Genomic DNA, 21,322 nt, shown 5'->3' with positions numbered 1-21,322 from the left:
ATCCCCTGTCCTCTCCGTTGCTTTCAACAAAGTCGATTTTGCAGCACCTCGCAGGAAGCCATCCATGCCGTGCTCAATCGAAATCCCGCGTGGCGGGAGGCCCTTGCAACAAGAATCATAAGCCTCCCCGCAATCATGGTGATTATCAGACAGAAGGACCAGGCACTCAGTCTGCTCAAACAAGATAGCTACACATAGGACAAGGAATAACAGTGGTTTTGATTAAAGGTCATGCTTTTGAGAACATGGGATCCGGAGCGAGACCAGAAGGACTTAAGTGCTAGCAATCAGGGATGACTACAACAACACTACAATGTGTCTGTCTGCCTTTTCGGGCGGTGTACTCTACTCTCTTCTTTAAGGCATCCAGGCAGAACCTAGTGACTTGATACTAGCTAGCGCAACCGTAAAGGATTGTTTGTTTGTTTTGTAACATTGCTCGCTTGAGTTACATTGTTCTGTGAACCATGAAATCCTTGAGTTCAAAAACGTTCTCAATTCAGATACAGTACGTGTCATCACTTCAATACGTCCTTGAAAATGTCTGCATAGGCAAAGATATTGTGCCAATGGCTCATTATTCATCACCAAAGGGGAAAGAAACCCTGAACAGAGACTAGTATAAAAACAAAAAAATTACACGTTTGTGAGAGGAGGCACAGGAGAAGTTTTCCATGCACCAAGGGTAAAGGTACAATTTGGTTGAATGAATACACATTAGCCCCTGTGCACTGATTGGACTTTCACAACAGCTTGAGATAAAGTACTATAAGCTTGAGGTTTCCATTTCTGTCCTCCTACAGTACAGTATCAGTGGTGAAGATTTGGAGGGAGAGAAAATGAGAGAGGGAGGGAAGGAAACATGTTTTGGGTGGGTGCATACAGTATGCAGCGGAGCGGTGTTCAACGGCAGATTGGCTGATTAGATTGATTTAGAGATTTGCTGTTGCAGCTGGATCAGGTCCAGGCATTCCAGATGAGACAAATCAAGGGGGCCACAGTGTCAACACCGGGAGTGGGGGAAGGGGGGGGGGCTCTCTGTGGTGATCTCTGTGGTGCCAGCCATTGGGTAGTCTAGTCTTAGATAAATTAATTTGCCCTTGGCTCACCTGAAATAGAGCTGACACTCTCTCAGCAATGAAGAAGAGCCACTTGCTGTCTGTCCCTGCTGCAAAATAACCACAAAACCTTTTCCAAGCCTGTTTCCAGTACTGGTTCAGGTGACCTTAGTAGGTGGCACATTTGGTTTGGCTTTGGCAGCATGATGATGTCTAATAAGCAATATTATAGGAACTAATAAGCAATGCATGGAAATATGATATTGTAACAGCTTGCGATCAATCTGAAAACCATTTGTAGCATGGTGTGTACTGTAAGTGCCACAGTTGGCGGCACTTGCTGTAATTAAAGAGCTAATTAAAACCAAATGTTATTATATATGGAGCTGGGTACACTCTCAGAAGTTGAATTCAGGAGACTTGCAGATTCATACTCATAAATAGCCTCTCATTTTTAAAGTCTTTGTGTGTGTGCGTGCGTGTGTGTGGTTGGGGGCATATATAGCCTGTGAAATAGCGACTGATTGCTTAATAAGTATATTCTGGCCGATCCAAGTGATGAGATCTTGTACATTCATTTCAATTTGTGCCCATTAGGCATAACACCAAGGATCTTCAAGCTACATTAACACTCGAACATGCTGATGTTATGAGGGATCGTTTCAACCTATTGCACATTAAATGCTTGGCTTTGCAATTTGCATTTAATTACACTGACAGTAGTACAGCTATGTGGCCCCATTTGATAGATTGTGAATTAATAGATTAGACGCCCGATGTGCTTTAAAGCAAATCATCGTTTGTCATTTGTTTTCATTCGTCAACACTTAAGCAGCAGAACTACATCACTTTGGTTCCAAAGCGATCGCCAGGGGACCACTCACATTGAGGTCCTGAACGCGAAACAAGGACATCAACTAACAGGAAATGCCTGAGTTCAGCTCAATCCATCAAGTGATTTGCTTATCAAAAGCCAATAAGCCCTAAACGATATGCCCTGTGTACGGCGATATGTCTGTGCAGCCTTTAACAGAAGCACTAGATGTAGGTTTATTGTACTGGACTTGGATCAGCGATAGAGAAGAAAGCTTCTTGTTTATGGCATGGTATTGATTGATTGATTGATTGATTGATTGCTTTATTATCAAGTTTGTAGGTCAAAAGTCAGTCAAAAAAGCTATGCTAAAAGGTCAACAAAGGATAACACAAAAAAGTCTCGGCGGCTCAGTACAACAAATCAGTACAACACCAATAGCAGCAAAATATATATTTCCAGAAAAAAGGGGTTGGGGGCAGAGGATACCACTCCCACGGGGCTCCTTCCGTGGACCTCGCTGAGGGAGGGTGTTGTTTGGCTCTCTGTGAGCAAGCTGGTAACTAAGGGATGTAATTTGAGGACAGATGTGTTTTTAGGGTAGTTTGTTAGGCTTGTCTCGATTCCCTATCCCAGTGAGGATAGTGAATCGACCTTTAATAGCTGTGGGGGAAACTAGGTCACAGGAGCTCCCTCTAGTGTTGTGCCCATGGGCATCGCTCACTCTAGAGAAGTAGTTATAGGTACATGGACACTGTTCCTCTGAGTATCTTAAAGACCAGGCCCATTGCCAGTCTTCCACCTTGAGAAACTCCATCTTTGCAAAGTGAGGCTGGTGTATGCCCTCAGTGCAACCTTGTTGACAAATGAGGAGATCCTGCCCAAATATCTTTGTTCTTTGGTTGACTTTCACAATCACTTTTGATGTAATGTTTTCGAAGGGAAGGTTTGCTATCCAAAATGCAACCCAAAAAGGTGACCTCATCCTTGCGTGCAATGGCATTGTCACCGACTATTATGACATAAATCCCTGTGGCTTACTGAGTTTGGCACTGGTCCCAAAAAAGAACTACTGTTTTGTCACTCGATCTCTGATTCTTGTGTGTGTTGTGGTTGTTGAGTTTCTTTGGATCTTTCAACTGGTCAGTGACACTGGTGACAGAGAGCTCTCACACTGAACCCAACAGAAGATCAATGTCCGCCATGCCGACGTATATCCAGTGGACGGCAATTGAGGAGAATTAACTCATCATTCTCAAGTTAACTGCGCCTGACAGTGGAGCTAAGTGCTGCGGGCAGTGAGCAATAAGGCCCCCCCACCCCAGTTCTCCCATGGCAATAAATCAAGGCTCACTTGCTTTCTATAATACTAAATGTTATACTATACAGCTGTGGGTTATATTACCTTAGGGTTCAAAGATACCAAAACAATAAATAAATACATGAATAGAAACGACGCTAGCAGGGATTACAGTACCTGTAGAAAGGTGGTGGGTGTCCCTGGGCCTCGCAGCTGAAAACCACCTCCCTGTGGCTCTCGCTGGGGTGGAGGGGAAACACCACGCTGCCAGGCTGTTTGGTGAATACGGGCTTCAGTAAGACTCCGCTTCCTGAGGGGAGAAACACCAACACGTTAGCTTTGATGTCCTGGTAAGGACGCAACTCCTACAACCAGGAAAGCATATGGCTTTGTGAGGTTTTCTACATGTTTGTTTCCATTTGGCTGGAAACAAAAATAAATGATTCACCGCCTGCTAGGTAACTTGAAAGCTGTGTGGAGGATGCAGAGAAGAAAAGGGAGCATGGCTCGCACAAAAAGCAGTGTGAAGCAGTCTAAAGTCTCAGTTTGGCTTGGACCCATAGGGCATGGTAACATAGCGCAGGAGTATTATTCATAAGAGTTTTTAGATCCCTGAAGTAGTGCATAATCAGATGGTAACCTATATAAGACTTTAATATAAACTGTCTGAAAGTATAAAATTGTCAACAGGCACAGCAGCAGTAGCACCATCATCTTTTTCTGCACATTTTCATCTGTAGCCTGTCTTTAATCACAGCATTCCCATGGGATGTCGTCCAATAAAAAGTCTTAAAAATGGCAAAAAATATCAACAGTAATGGGTCCCCAGCTCATTTCAGTTGTCAAAATGGTGCCCTTTCGGTGTTGGACAACAAAAAAAGGGAAAATAATTCAATCTCTCTCTCTCTCTCTCTCTCTCTCGCATATTTCCTTTCTGAAATCAGTCTGAAGCAAACATAGTACTGTGCTCCTTATACAATTAATTCGTTTCTCAATAAAGTCCCTGAGTTGTTGGGAAATCAAAGCTTACACATTACTAAAACATTAACACTAATCTAAAATGCTCATTGTAATTTGTTTTGCCCCCCCCCCCCCCACTTCATGTACATGAAGTATTGCATCACATATTTGCAATGCTGAAATGTATTTTAATGATAAATGCATCATTTACAACAATGAACCGAAATATTTACTTTATGGTATTCAAATTGTTGATAGATTGTCTCTCTTAAAACAAGCACTTTCAAACAAAATTCAGACTAATTATTGAGAGCAGCAGCACATCTTCTGTCACACTCCCTTTCCAGTTAATTATAAAGATAAAATAGCAGATTCATGTTGCAATATTTGAGCAAATAAACTAGTGACCCACAGGGTGGTCAACATTTCTTTGGAATAACATATTTTGGTAGCCAACAGGGAATTCATTCAGCTTCCTGGAATGGATGCCTTTTCACTCCTGTAATGGCAGAGATGCAGGGAGTGTGGTAGCTCATTTGTATGGAGGAGAGATATGCTATTCAAGTTTTCTCTCAGAGTGCAGGTTTATCCTCAGGACTCAGAAATAACTTGGGGAGAAGGGTGGAGCTGTTTGACGAGGGACCTTGTTCACTGATTGTTCCCTTCTCCTCAAGGATAAACCTCACAGAGAGTTACACACAAATGAGAGGCTGCCTAATTATAGTAGTCTTTGTTAGATGAAGCATGTCCCTCGAAGCAGTGTGTGAGTGTTGAATGATTACCAGAAGAAGACACTTTTCGTAGGGTAGTCGCTACTCAAACACACAGACACACACACTGTGCACCAACATTACAAGCATGTAAAGCCTCTGGTATGATGTGTGATGAATTGATGTTGCGCTACAGATGAGTGTGAGCCTGGAGTGCAGTGATTAATGACGCTAATCAATACGTGTGCATTTAGTACGTGTGCATTAGTCATAACTACATTCAAATATATTTTGAAATGGCTCATTCATTTGGCAGCCTCAACTGCAAATCTGGCCCTTGAGTTATGAATTAGCTCTTTAATTCGGATTAATTCTAATAACTACACTGGTAAGAAAAGTGTCTTTCTTTTTGTCAGAATAAGCCTTGTGTAATTTTCCCAAACTGTTTGAGAAGTCTACCGTTTTAATACAAAATGTCATGGTACTGATTTATTTTAGACGTCCATGTGAACCCTAACTACCACACATAGAACATTAAATAACTAGTGTAAACCTAATTATACCACAATATAAGTAGCCTGAGCTATGTGACACCTAGGGCAGGAGCCTATCCTCCTGTTTATATAGCGTGAGGCTGGGGTGCGATTATGTACAAGTACACCCCCTGGACATGATGTACAAGTACACCCCCTGGACATGATGTACAAGTACACCCCCTGGACATGATGTACAAGTACACCCCCTGGACATGATGTACAAGTACGCCCCCTGGACATGATGTACAAGTACACCCCCTGGACATGATGTACAATTATACAACAGGTTATAAACAGGTTGTTTCAAGGAAGCAATCTGATTGGTTGAAACAGCCTTTTAGCCGTGGTTCAAACGAGCACCACTCCACACCTAATCAAAACAAATAATTCAGCTGCTCTGTTCTTCTAGAGCGCAGCAAACTCGGTGGCTAGGCTAGCTAGTTTATTGGGATATTTGTGGTCGTAGAGACTACATCTGTCATTAAAAAAAAAAGAATCAGCGATTTTCTTAGTTTTAATGGTAACTGTTGTATAATTGCAATATTACACAAGAGGGCGTGGTTTAACGTCATTAATGCACGCCTGCGATGCTGCAGGAACGAACCCGCAGGGCGAGTTCCGAAAGCAACGCAGAAGTTAAACCACCCCCTCTCGTGTAATATTGTAATAAGTACACCCCCTGGACATGACGCTAGTATGTCGGAGGACTTGTGCCAAGCAGGGAGACATTGGGGTCCCATGTTTATAGTTTTTTGTGTAACCCGGCAAGGAGATTGAACCCCCCCAGAACAGAGAGAGGTAGATGTAAAGCTCGAGCGGCCTGGTGGCGCTCTCTGGAAGTGCAGCCAGGGCCCAAATACATCAATGAGCTTCGACCAATTCGAGTCTTTCGACTGACATGGAGTAGCCATGTGACGTCATCGTCCCAAGCACGGAAGTAGGGGGAGAAAAGGGAGTATACTCACTGGGCGTGCAATTCCATAGAAGTGAATGGGCGGGGCTTTCCGGTTACCACTCTTGTTCTTTTCAACTCTATAGGTTGAACCCTGACCTCCCAATCTCAGGGCGATCACTCTAATCTTAAATTAAGTCAAATCCTACCCTTATCCATACTGCAAAAGTAAACATTCACCCAATGGACACTGTCCAGGGGGTGTGTGTGGGTGTGCGTGCGCGCGCGCATGCGCTATTATGCTTTTAATGAATTTCAAAGTGCCTTGTGGAGTGCAAAGTTAACTCAATACTCATTTAATGGGGAATTAATCAACCTAACTGATATTTGGCCCTAGCACACGAACCAACCTGATCTTTTGGCAACACCATGGCAACTGTTGTTATTACGGTGAATAAGTGTTAGAATAATGAGAAGGGATTGAGAGCTCTGGGGGCTGTGCCTGAGGGATCAGTTCAAACTGATGCAAACTCTGTGAAACTCCTCCGTTGCCCAAACGGGAACGCATGTACTCTGTAGCATGTTGCAGGGAAGAGGTGGAATAATTTACAGGCCTACTCTCTGGTATTCAACGTGCAACACAGGGTTCCAGCATTATTCCGTTTTAAATGCACCAGGCCTTTGAGAGGATTTTGAGGAACGGTATTGTTTTGTTGGAATTATTTAATTTGATTTAACCAGCACAGTTGAGGCTTAACTTCTATGAGTTGGAAATGCTTCTGAGCAAACATAATAAACAAAATTAACATTACAACTGAATGTCAATAGAATGGGTCTTATTAAATTAAATTTGGCTTTTTTATGCCTTTTTAGGTAGACAGGAAACGGGGAGAGAGATATGCAGACTCGTGACATGCAGCAAAAGCAATCGGGATCGGGACTCGGACCCGCAACGCGCTGTCAGGCTGCATTGGAGCCTATAGGTGCCCGGACCGCTAGGCCAGCACTCCGGACTTTAAAGGTCTCTGAATCCAACATGACTTCTGACTCCTCGCTCATATCTAATTCCAGACACTTAAAAGGAGTAAGCTGGTGTCTCAAATTAGATATGAGCGAGGAGTCAGAAGTCATGTTGGATTCAGAGTGGTGTTTCTGCTGCCGTGGCCAAAACCCCACACAGCCTCAAACCGGAGCATCCCATGTACTGTAGGAACAGACCGGTAGCCTGCACACTGAGTGGAAAATCTCTCTATCAGAGAGAGGTGGTACTGCTTCAGAATGCTAACGGGAAGTTGACTGCACAATGCCACCAGACAGAGATGGAGGTCATTATAAGAGTGCCTTTATTTTAATTTTTTCTTTTAAGAAAAAGTGGAAAAAAGAGAGACCACCTCCACTTATATCTGTCACCTGCTGCCAAATAGTGATACATGTATGTGTGTGGCTGGCTTCGAAGGCTTCTCAGACAACACAAGACTCAGCATCGCAGCGCAGAGTGGAAAGCAAAAGGAGCCTGTTTTGGAAGCTGAAATAAAAACTAATCTCAAATTCAATACTAGCTGACAGCAAATGAATTCCTCCAGCTTACCTCAGCATGTATAAACAGGCACATGGGGAGCCAGCTGTGGGGGAGGTATCGGTCGTTTGTGAGGTCCCAAATCCATTCGCTCCAGCTCAGGGTTTTATGCATCAAATAAAAAAAGCCAATCTTGCTTTTTAAAGCATCTTTTCCTTCTGTCCAGGCTGATAAGGTGCACCTTAAAGGTCTCTCATTCAGGGGCTTCAAGGAGGGTTGCAGCTGAATCGTGGAACCGTGGTTTGATCATGGTTGGTCTAAATGCTTCAAATATCGATAGGGAAATATTTAAAGGGCCTTCAACAGTCAAGTGATGAAATTAAGCAAGTGAACTGTTAAAATGCCGTATTAAACATGTCTTGAAAGAAAAACAATAAGAAATCTCAGCGCTGTGAGATTCTCATACTATACTCAATAGCCCGTCCTAATGGATTGTAAAAAACAGTTGCAATGTAATGAAATTAAACTAAGTGCCTAAAAACCAGCTAACTGTACCCAAGTGGACAAAAAATAGTTTGTTACGACCGAGACAGTCATCCTTAGAGCCAGACACTCATCAAAATTTTACTGTAAGACTGATATTATAATGCCAAAATTGAAGGAGGTATATACTGTATATTCACTAAAAGATTAACTATTGTAAGGAACAGCAAAAGCTTCAAGGAGAATTCAGAATTCTTATACTTATACATCTAATGTTATTATATCCTAGAACGAGTGGTACAGGTGAAAAATTGTATAACTCCAAGTCCACCGCAGCTCTAAGCGTGCAGGTTGGGGTTTTGCAGTAAATCGCTTATTTTGATTGCTTTTGTATATATCTGTCTTTCATCATAATGACTAAATACTCTCCACAGTGTTGTGTCCCAAATGGGACTTTGGATGAAATCTCGTTTTGAAATTCAATTCAATTCAATTTGCCTTTATTGTCTCAGAGGATAATTTATTTCTTGGGCACCAAAAGACAGCGTTATACATTACATACATACACACACAGTTCATGAAAGACTTCGGGAAGTTCACCTGTACCCAGTGTTGGGAAAGTTCACTTTCTACATGAACTAGTTCAGTTCATAGTTCACTTGCCCAAGGACACCTGTCGAGGTGTCCTTGGGCAAGACACTGAACTCCAAAATGCTCCCTTGCATGGCTTCCGCCGCAATCGGTGTATGAATGTATGTGTGAATGGGTGAATGTAATGCACAATCTATGTAAAGCGCCTTCGATAAAGTCTCTATATAAATGCAACATAACTACTTTCTAATTCTTTGTTTGGCCCAAAACATTGTGTTTATTGTCATGATTTGTCACGACAAGAGTTGGCTTTGTCCGCGGCGTAAACATCTTTAAATAAATACTTTCTGAAAAGTCGAGGGGGCGGGACTGCAACGCTCTATTGGGAATAAAGTCCAGACCTTTAAAAAAATCACATTGGGATGACCATTACATTATTATGAGTCCTTAACCCTTTCCACTTCTTCTGTCTTTATATGTGAAAATGAAGCCCCAACTCATGAAAGCTGATATGTTTTTATTGAAGGCAAAACCTGCATATTTACAGGTGCTAAAAATAGGTGATCTACAAGCTCACAACGTGTCACGGACGCGACGCGTTGTTAGCTTGTAGATCAACTATTTTCAGCACGCAACACGTCGTACGACGAAGAATAAATGTACTTTCAGACAGACCGATTAACGCAGATGTTGTCGCCTGGATCAACGACAAGTCTGCTCCAGGTCTGCTCATTAGTGGCACGACAACGCAAGCATTAAAATAAATCTCCACAGAATCCAGGTCTAGTCAGTCGCGGGCGTGTGCACAAAACGAGCATGCGTGCGACAATTTTAAGGGACCACGCTCACGTAAATACGCCTGCGTTCGAAACAAAACGCAGGTATCATTGTCTCCACCAGGCCGAAGGCATGGGAGAGAGTATGTTTTGTATGTCCGTGTACGTGCGTGCGTGCGTGCGTCCGTCCGTCCGTCTGTGTACAGCTAATCTCCGGCACCGTTAACCCGGTCAATGTCAAATTTTGCAATTTTCATCTCAAATCATCCAATTCATCAAAGGTGTAAGAAGAAATGGTATCCTTTTCACATGGGCTTATTATAGTGCCACCAGGAGGCCACAACCTGACCTGGCCTGGTGGAGGCCCCGAGGGGCACAGGTCTTCACTGTGGGAGATGTGTCGGGCTGTCGGCCGAGGTGATATGTAACCTGCACACAGCACCACTTGGACGCAAAATAGCTATTTTTCAGTGGCATATTATGTTTAATCAAACACAACAAGTTTACCTTAGTGTTTCGGTCGGGACATGTTTTCTGTCTGCCTGTATGCGTGGACGGTGGATCAGCACGTCGCGAGTAGAATGCTTTATGCTGTGCCCTCCAGTTCATTTGGATTTGGGTTTATAATGCTTTATTGCCAAATTGGTGTTTTTTCCGCTACACATAAAGGTCTGTTTAGGGTGTATTTTAACTGGGTTTTCGCCTGGAAGGCTCTATGGAAAACTGACACACTGTTGAACGAAGTGAATTAACTATGAGAGAGTGTCTTTCACACACGCCCAGAATGAACTTGTTCACAATGCCGTTCATCACACAGAAATACTCAAATACACTATGTTCAGCTCATGTTCACCCAAAATATGAACGAGTTTGTGAACGATCGTTCATTGAACGTGTTCATGGACAACACTGCCTGTACCACTAGTTCTAGGATATAATAACATCAGATTATGCTAAGAAAACGGTTAGCCTGGAATTCTCCTTTAAAAGCAAAATACCAGTACCATTAATTATTTTTAAATCACAATCGAATAGCCTAAGGGTGACACTTGCGGAAATGCCATAGTCACCAAACTGCAGTAGGGTTTATCCTCCAGGGAGTATGAAGATGCACAGCAAATTCTCAGCAAGTATTTTACAAGACACCTTGTTTGAGAGTAAAACAATGTGCGGTGGACATTTTGGCCTATTTTGACCCAGAGAATAGTTCATGGGCGTCAGTAAAATCCTTAGGGACCATCCTCCAGGGAGAATGCAGGTGCATAATAAATTCCATATAAATCCAGCCATGGTAGATTTCGTGTTACAGTATGTTGTTTGGGACCAAAGTAATTGAAAGGAAAAATATGAATAATAAATAGCAGCACAAAGGAGGCCAACTTTAATGGTTTCCATAAAGGTATTATTTGCAGGAGTTGTAAGGGTTATAGGGTTATATTGTTCTATTTGTTCACTGCCAGAGTTAGATTAACACTGAGGATTTGACTACATACTGTACATCCAATTTTTTTTACACTTAATCAAAACTAGTATACATATCAAGCACTAGCTGTTCCATTCCCTGTGTTCCCCACATTCAATATCATGTTCACTGGGCAAAGAGCATTGATTGAACGCAACTCCATGTGAAGGAATAGTAAATTAAAGATTTTTTTCTGTGCGGTTGTTCTCTAGCTGTTCCCTCTATTGAATGGCTACATAAACCCAAGAACATATTGCTGTTGAGAATGCCATTTGTCATCTAATTGGAGTAATATCCCCACCTTTTCCTCTCCAACATTGCTCAGTAGGTTATTTGTCACTTACCAGCTGCCGTCGTCTATAGTAATGGGAACATTCATCATGGTTTCCAACAGTGAAGTAATGTAATCCAAACATACTAACTTCCAGAATGCATGATTTGACCATTTGGGGATTCGATATGGCTGGTTGACAGTGGGCAGAGTGTGATTATATGGATCCTTTTGCTTGGTAAATACTAACAATGCAGTATGAGACAAAGTCAACAGTAGGCCAAAATAACAGTACGTATTGCTGTATGTTTACTGATGGCAAGCTTAACGTCTTTATCACTGCCTACAGTATTTGCACTGTATGTGTAAGTAGCTGATTAGTGTGATATGGATGTGTTATTTTTATATATTTTGCTTCGTGAGAAGAAATCCTAAAATGGCATAATAATTAGTATTATCATATACGTATTTAGTAGAATGTTCACATATTAGAGGTTAACAAACATACGACATACCAAAACGAAATAACGCAACTATCCATTTGACAATGTTGCATACAGGAAGCATTTCTAGGTTATCTCTCTGTATACTGTATGTAAATTCAGACTTTTGCATATACGCTATTTTCATTGCTGGATGGAGCAAATACAACATAAATTATAGGAGCAACCTTCACCGGAGAATACTCTGCAGTACATCTTCACATATACAGTAAACTTCAAAGATACAGTGAAGAACCTTGCAATAGGAGCCATAAAGTCTCTGCCACTTTTTGATGAATCAATGAGTTAAATCAGTACATACTGTACTATGCAGGCAATGTGCCCCAGAATTCACTCAGCAGCTATATGGTAGTTAGCAAAAGATATACTGCGCAGTCCAGAGATATGCCCTTAATTTTCCATCGGCATCGCAAGATTTGTGGATCTGCTATTTTAATAGGGTAGTTGGCTAAACATGTACGATTTCATTGTGGAGTCTGTAAACAACATATGATTTAGGAGCAGTATTGTATGATGGGCCATGCAGTCATACAATACACATTACATACACAATACACATTACTCAGTACAGGTATCCCACACTAAGAACACAACTGAACACTGAAATACAGAGTGTTATGTGGACACTTACAGCTCCATTCTTTGACTCAAAACTTAAATTAACACTCAGGATTTTCCAGTACTGAACAGATCTACTACCACCAGCATTCAATGCATCCATTAATCAATAGTGATAACAATCCAAGAGTGTTTGTTAGATTGAATAACAAAACAGGACTGCATTATGGCAACACTACTGTATCTAAAGTGAACACGCCGGTGCACATCTGAGAATGTAATATAGCAGGTGCTTTTTTTTTTTTTTTTTTTTTTACACTACAGTACGTCCAATACTAATTCTGTAATCACATTTGTAAGCTGTGTAGATGTACTTTCTGGATGAAGCTTCCTACTTCCATCATTTGCCAACTTCATAATTGTGTGGTGATAACCTGCATTTATTTTAATCTCGTCTGTCTGTCTGTCTGTCTGTCTGTCTGTCTGTCTGTCTGTCTGTCTGTAACTACCCCACCATATACCACACACACACACACACATACACACACACACATACACACACACACACGCATGTGCACACACACGCACACACGCACGCACGCACGCACGCACACACCCTTGCCTTGGGCATTTCGAGCCCTGAGGGAGAGCTAGGGGAGCTCTGGTTAACTTCAGATGAACTCACAATGGGAATGCCTCCCCTTGGCCCGTCCACACTCCCACACAACTCCATGCAAAGTAAAAACAAACACACACACCCGCCCGCACCCACACACACACACACACACAGTCACACACACACAAGTAAAATCTCGGAGTCGGGATAAATAACCTACATAACATTACCTATCTATCTCCCATCCTCACGCTGTGCTTCCCTCCACCCGCTATGGCACATATGCGCCTGCATACTGAAATGCTTATCGTGTCTTTCTCGGAACGCGGAGGGGCTTTGGAAGTCTATCGTTATGCTATTGCACCATGCTTGTCTTCGAAACTGAGCATATGTAATATGCTCCGTCCTGAATATTAATGCTTGGTTAGCTTGAGCTCCCAACTGTGAGGGTGAGCCCCGCAAGTGAGGCAAGGGCTGTGCAACACAATACACTTCATCTTAATGTCTCGCCCCCTGCTCCCCTTGTCAAGAACTGATGTGCTTTGAGTGAGTAACTTTAAATGTTGTACCCATACCTCTTAATTACAACTAGAGCTGTTTGCGAAGCAGGGCTCGGGGGAATAAAGGCAGATTTTTAATTTGATGTTGTTGCCGATGTTGTTGTGTACAGTAGATTGGCTATTTTTGGCAAGCAACAGTAGTACATTATTCACACAGATCGCGTCCTTGGATGGGGTCCTTCAGGCAGTGGCATCTGTGCCTAAGATTGCCACTGATGTGGCAGACGTGTGTGTGTATTTAAAATGATGCCTACTGTATAATAGGGCATAAAATGTGATCTACACTTAATCTTGAAATTACTAATCCCAAAGTGAATCACAGTTCCCTGAGGAAAGGCTCATTAGACAACCACCGATGCGTACTGGATCTAGTGATAAGTGGTGCTAATTGCCGTGTAGGCAAATTTAGGCACCGGCGTCACGTGCGGTCTCGCTCTTAAATGGAGACACTGCATGAACAAAAAAAACATCTACACACGAACGCACGCACGCACAATTATTTTAGATCCCCAGCTGAGAGAAGGGGTGGCTCTGAAAGATTACTGATTCCTCTGGATGCCTTACTCGTGTGATGATGAAGTCCTGTATTCATCTTGTTCCCAGCTTCATATACTGACATTGTTAGGAGCGTTTGACCCTGAACATTTTGTAAGGGGAGAAAATTAGGTCCTGCATTTAATATAAAGCAAGATCAATGACAAGATTTCCGTGCTACGGATGGAACTTCAATTAGGGTAACAATTGAGGTGCACTTTAAACTGAACGCTTTTCACATTCATATAGTACGTTACGATAAGATATCGGCTGTCTTTAAGAGTGAGAGCCTCACTTATTCTTCCCAAACATGATTCAATGACTAAAAAAGTGTAATGAATGGGAATAGTTCCTATTCATCTTTTGAAGGACTGATGGTTAGGTGCCTTTAGTTGCCAATAGAATGAATATAGCATGAGCATTCTTTATACCATTTATACACAAGTTTTGGAGATTTAGAGATTTAGAAACTGTAAATCCTCAGCCCTAGAAGCAAATCCCTCTTTCTTACACTTGGCGCCCGTTCAAAAGGTGATGTTCCATTTAATACAATAAATTCAATTAAATATTTTAATGGCGGACCAAAGAATGTGAATGTCAGGAAGCTTACCTGCCAGGCATTCCACCAATGATAGTAGCGGTATAAGTTTCCATAGCAACTCCATTTTAATGGTCTCAGGTCAATACAAGCTCACATCCAATCACAGGAGTGCAGAATCTTGGCTTTGTCCTTTCTGACACTTTCTCTGTTCTTCTGTCAAAGGAAAAGAAAAATAGAGTAAGTCAGTGTAATAGAAATAAAGAAAGAGAGAGACATGCAGAGGGGAAGAAATATATGCCATTAGGCATTCAGAACCAGTGGTTATTGGTCTCATGGTCTACTCTAGTCCATACATGGGCAACTGGCGGACCGGGGTCCACATGCGGCCCCCACCTTTATATCAGAATACTGATATATTATTGATTTCAGCTGTTACAATTCCAAACATGCAAACATGCCCCGCTTTAATTACTTCAGTCTATATTAGTATTAAAATGTTATTGTCTTTTTTTATGTCCAATATATTTGTATTTAGTTGATACTGTAGTAAAGTCGTCGCAGGAGGTCACAGGCTGCCAGTCAAATGAGTCAGTCGGAGCAGGGGTTGTAAAGTTGTAACATTGAATATATTTATTACTTGAGTATAAAAAGGTTCACATGATGTTCAAAAAGGAGGGGGAGGGGAAAGTGGGGACAGGATAAACACAGGTTGAGTACCGAACAGAAGGAATACTACTATTGCCTTTTCTCTTTGTTTCAAAACGTTATATATCACCATAATACAGTGAGTCTATTCGCACGCACGAGCCCATACCATATTTTGGGTCTGTAGCCAATGAAGAAGGTGCACCTAATGCAATGATGTCATTTCTAAACTCTCAAGAAGTTTCTTGACCAATTACGGCCCTCCAGGAGTCCGTATATGTGCTTGTCTCAGTGTGTGTGTAAGTGCGCATTCTATAAACACTGGGATGGGTGGCGTGCGTGTATGCGCGTGCTTGTTCGGTCCTGTAATACTCTAGCCATATAGGGCAGGATTTGACTCATACCATCTGGACTGGCCTGTATCACATTTCTGCACATTATGTTCTAGTCTTTTAGCTTCCCCAAGTCACTGGTGAAATTCTGCATCTCAGACCTTACATTCCAAATAGTCAAACAATTATCAACACTTTTGTAAATAGGTATAAGTCTGAGAACTTGTGGTGTGTGTGTGTGAATGTAAGTATATGTGGGTGGGTGGGTGTCTGTAAATGTGTATAGATAAATGTGTGTGCATATAGTCTAAGGTGTGTGTGTGTGATATGTGATGAAAAAAAAAGTATATAAACTGAATTAAAATATATTATACAGTATAATTATTGTATTACTTATTGTAAATTGTCAATTGTTTTAAATGTATTTCATGTTGGACTATAGTGATATTAATACTAAATCATGATCAGAGTAATATGTGTCTCTAACTTCAATTTCTGTAATAATACTTTCACATTTGTTAAAATATACATGATCTAAAATACTTCCGTAATCTGTAGTTGGATTTGTATTTAATTGTTTGCACACTACACTAACGTTAACATTTATGGTTAACCTTTTGACACTTTCGTTACTTTTATACACCCCAGAAACATAATGTTGTATTACTTAGGTAATCATTGAGAGCAGTTATACAATAGCAAATTGTGCCTGATCTGTCTGATATACTATATGGAGTATGTAGTTGTAAGTTGATTAGTGGTATACTGTTGTTACTTTGCGCCAAAAACCGTGACAGATTACACAAATGACCATATTTCTTATGTCATTATTGAGAGCTAGTCATACATATACACACCACGTACTCTGGTCCCAGCAGATCAGGCACAATTTGCTATTTTATTTTTTACTGATTATGTATGTAGTATACATATGACTAGCGTAAGACATACGTATACATATATATATACTATATAGAGTATGTAGTTGTAAGTTGATTAGCGGTATACTGTGGTTACTTTGCGCCAAAAACCGTGACAGCCGTTCCGCCATTTGATGTTTATGCAAGAAAACAGCTAATCTGTGCCTGGTTTGCTGGGACCAGATTACACAAATGACCATATTTCTTACGTCATCATTGAGAGCTAGTCATACGTATACTATATACATAATCAGTAAAAATAAAATAGCAACTTGTGCCTGATCTGCTGGGACCAGAGTACGTGGTGTGTATATGTACATACGTATACATATACGTATACATATACATATACTATATAGAGTATGTAGTTGTAAATTGATTAGCGGTATACTGTGGTTACTTTGCACCAAAAACCGTGACAGCCGTCCCGCCATTTGATGTTTATGCAAGAAAACAGCAAATCTGTGCCTGGTTTGCTGGGACCAGATTACACAAATGACCATATTTCTTACGTCATCATTGAGAGCTAGTCATACATATACACAACACGTACTCTGGTCCCAGCAGATTAGGCACAATTTGCTATTTTATTTTTTACTGATTATGTATATAGTATACGTATGACTAGCTCTAAATGATGACGTAAGACATACGTATACATATACATATACTATATAGAGTATGTAGTTGTAAGTTGATTAGCGGTATACTGTGGTTACTTTGCGCCAAAAACCGTTACAGCCGTCCCGCCATTTGATGTTTATGCAAGAAAACAGCAAATCTGTGCCTGGTTTGCTGGGACCAGACTACACAAATGACCATATTTCTTACGTCATCATTAAGAGCTAGTCATACATATACACACCACGTACTCTGGTCCCAGCAGATCAGGCACAATTTGCTATTTTATTTTTACTGAACATGTATATAGTATACGTATGACTAGCTCTCAATGATGACGTAAGACATACGTATACATATACGTATACATATATATATACTATATAGAGTATGTAGTTGTAAGTTGATTAGCGGTATACTGTGGTTACTTTGCACCAAAAACCGTGACAGCCGTCCCGCCATTTGATGTTTATGCAAGAAAACAGCAAATCTGTGCCTGGTTTGCTGGGACCAGATTACACAAATGACCATATTTCTTACGTCATCATTGAGAGCTAGTCATACATATACACAACACGTACTCTGGTCCCAGCAGATCAGGCACAATTTGCTATTTTATTTCTTACTGATTATGTATATAGTATACGTATGACTAGCTGTAAATGATGACGTAAGACATACGTATACATATACATATACTATATAGAGTGTGTAGTTGTAAGTTGATTAGCGGTATACTGTGGTTACTTTGTGCCAAAAACCGTGACAGCTGTCCCGCCATTTGATGTTTATGCAAGAAAACAGCAAATCTGTGCCTGGTTTGCTGGGACCAAACGACCACAAATGACCATATTTCCTACGTCATCATTAAGAGCTAGTCATACATATACACACTACGTACTCTGTTCCCAGCAGATCAGGCACAATTTGCTATTTTATTTTTACTGATTATGTATATAGTATACGTTTGACTAGCTCTAAATGATGACGTAAGAAATATGGTCATTTGTGGTCGTTTGGTCCCATCGAATGGGGGGGACAGCTGTCACGGCGGAAGAGACCGGGCGAAATTTTTAATTGCGCGCTCTGCTTGCGCAAATAATTAAATACAAAGGTTACTCACAAGGATAGTAATTGTCCACGTTTCCTAGGCAACCCACTTCTAGGGCCCAGTCTACACATGGCCTTTTGCTACATTTACACGGTGCACCTATCATCCATTACTTACTTACTTACGCCTGACACCCCTACTGGGGTATAGGCCTATCATTCATACTGTTGACCTTTTGACCCCCCTAAAAGCAATGTCCAGGGGATGATGAGAATATGTCCTGTCTTGAAAGCCACAAGTAATTTAGATTTTTAACCACATTCCCACCATTATTCTGGAGGAAATCATTCTGTGAAAATAGCCCGTCTAGTCTACAAGCGCTTTGCAACACATTGTGAACTCGTAAAAATGTGTGTGTATACTATATATATATATATATATATATACGTATATAATGTACTGTATGTACTGTAGATGTATATATCTGGAAACCACTTATTTGTGTGCGTGCATGCGTGCGTGCGTGCGTCTGTGCGTGCGTCCGTGCACGCAGGCACCATTATTCTGGAGGAAATCATTCTGTGAAAATAGCCCGTCTACAAGCGCTTTGCAACACATTGTGAACTCGTAAAAATGTGTATATATATATATATATATATATATATATATATACGTATATAATGTACTGTATGTACTGTAGATGTATATATCTGGAAACCACTTATTTGTGTGCGTGCGTCCGTGCACGCAGGCAAACGCTGCCCCCCCCCCCCCCCCCCCCCCCGGCTCAGAAAGAATGCCTTGTATCTCCTAATCTAGGGAGCTCTCCGTGGTTTTGACCAGATGGATATACTAAGCTCTTCATTTCTGACTTCCAACATGTCTCTCGTTCAAAATATGAACACGAGGGATGATTTATCGTATAACCACAACCGGCCGTAATGCATTAAAGGAGCATAGCCCTACAACTAATGATACAGCACGTAGCCTGAGTTAGTTCAGGCAGCACACACTCGAGAGGTTAACATGTTTGTCCATTACCATATGGGTGTACTGTATAGTGTTCTGCAAGTCCCATACGTCACTGACCAATTGGGCGGGTTATTTAAGCTCACCTAAGTGTGTTCTTTCTGCATTCCTTCTGCGTATGCGCTACTGGTCCTGGTTGGTTGTTATGCGCTGTGGGCTCTTAGTTCTGTTTCCCATGGGGGGTTGTTATTGTATTTCTATCTCCCTGCTCTTAACTCATTCACTACTCACTGTATATATAGGTCAATAATACTCTGGAATGTGCTGCCCAAAAACACAATACATAACAAGATTACTTAAAAAAATATATCAAGAGATACCTTGCCAACAAGTACATAACTGTGATTTTTGTATTTGTTTAATTTGTCTGGACTTTAGAGTTTAGAGTTTATAATGTAAATTAGTTTTTTGTATTATTTTGTTATTTTGTTTTATTGTTGGTTTTTATTTTTAGTTGTACATCTGTATTGTATTTGCTTTGTTCAGGACCCCAGGTAGACTAGAGGCTCTTCCATGTGTCTATAATGGGGATCCTTTAATAAACATAAGAATAAACATAAACACTGCCTTCTGCCAATGACGTATAACACCTGTCATGTTTTTTCCAAGGCCCACAGCGCCAATCAAAACGGTACGTTTAAGTTCAGTCAGATAACTCACGAATAGAAGAACCAATTTTTATTATAGAATGTGAATACAAGTGTGGATATGTTTTATCTTGGCGTTCAGGCTCTGCTCCATGTTTCTCCCTGCTCAGCACAATTAGATAACCATCATTAACCATTAACTCATTTACGACCAGAGTAAATACATCAATAATCCACCCACTCACTGCCAGCGGCCGTTGCTAAAGACGGAGGCTTTCTATGTGCTTTGGCGAAAAAAATTGATTGATTGATCATTTTATTAGACAATAAGATGCAAACAGTACAGGGTACAGTCAAGCACAGCATTGGTCTAAAAGGACAGCACCGAAGAAAGACATTGCGGTCTTGTTTCCATTCGGGTCATACATTACATTACATCATCGTAACAAAATGCGTTCCCTAGCTTGTTCCCTGTTTTTTTGTGGGGGGGGGATATGAAATGTGAGCTTTAATCATATTCCATCATATTCAAGTGCTTTTGGAGAGAAACGAGACAGGCTCCATGCAGTCACTTTCAGTAGTAGAGGCCTGCAGAGGGGAGCTGTGTGTGTCTGTACCCACTACCCAGGTGATGGTCGTTATTGATGCTCATTAATACATCAAGGAAGGCAATTATGTTTCTGCACTGTCAAATAGGTCTACATCTATTCTAAGATGCCATCAAAGAAAGCTTTTTGTACACTTAAATAAGTGGCCTAGTCATTTGTCTGGAAAATAAATTTGTGTTTAAAATAAAGTGAAAAATCGTATCATGAACCTCATATCGTGATACGTATCGTGAGTTGAGTGTATGCTTAGGTCACATTCATACCAGAGAGCTTTGCTGCGATTAAAACGAATCCTGCTGCGCATTGTCAGAAAGTGCGCTTCGTTTGGCAGGTGTGAAGGCTCATTCGAATCCTAATGCAAAGCAAATAACCGCATTTTACTCCGCCCAAAAACGTGGGTTTCGCTTCGCTTCGAATCGCACTTGACTACGATTTGGTGCAGGTGTGAATGCAATCCGCAGTAAATAAAGGAAATGAAGCAAACATAATGTGGCGGGTGAGGAGCTGAACACAGTTGGAGACGGAGAAGGCATATTTTACGCAGCGCAAAGATGTCCCGTTACTGTGGATAGACGTGGTCGAATAAGGAGACTGAAGCCCTGATCGAAATGAGGACGTGTACATTAATCAATTGCTTAAGAAAACACATAAAAACACTGCAGTGTATTATAGCCTACATAATATTCTGTCTGTCTGTCTGTCTGTCTGTCTGTCTGTCTGTGCGTGCCGTAAACATGGAGTGCTGTCACTGTGTGGGACTGGGGAGTTATATCAGTGCGTTCACGCAGCGCTGTGCTGCATGCCCAAAAGAACAGTGTGTGGCGGCTGCGTGCGTAGAGAGAGAGAGA

At 41.3% G+C, this 21,322-nt stretch overlaps 1 protein-coding gene across 2 annotated transcripts in view; it reads right to left on the bottom strand.

Moving 5' to 3' along the window:
* The window catches only part of cntn3a.1 (contactin 3a, tandem duplicate 1), a 136,415-nt gene that overhangs the window by 97,708 nt on the left and 17,385 nt on the right, over nt 1-21,322 (bottom strand). For both annotated transcript variants that reach the window (XM_083769096.1, XM_083769097.1), the window contains exons 2-3: nt 14,751-14,894; nt 3,350-3,482 (exon numbers count right to left, since the gene is read on the bottom strand). In XM_083769096.1, coding sequence (XP_083625222.1) covers nt 3,350-3,482; nt 14,751-14,805 — 188 coding nt within the window. In that variant the 5' untranslated portion in view covers nt 14,806-14,894. The remainder of the gene's footprint in view (nt 1-3,349; nt 3,483-14,750; nt 14,895-21,322) is intronic.

Source organism: Protomyctophum parallelum (assembly GCF_964188405.1).
Source record: "Protomyctophum parallelum genome assembly, chromosome: 7".
Lineage (NCBI taxonomy): Eukaryota > Metazoa > Chordata > Actinopteri > Myctophiformes > Myctophidae > Protomyctophum > Protomyctophum parallelum.
This window is presented reverse-complemented; position numbering and strand designations above follow the sequence as displayed.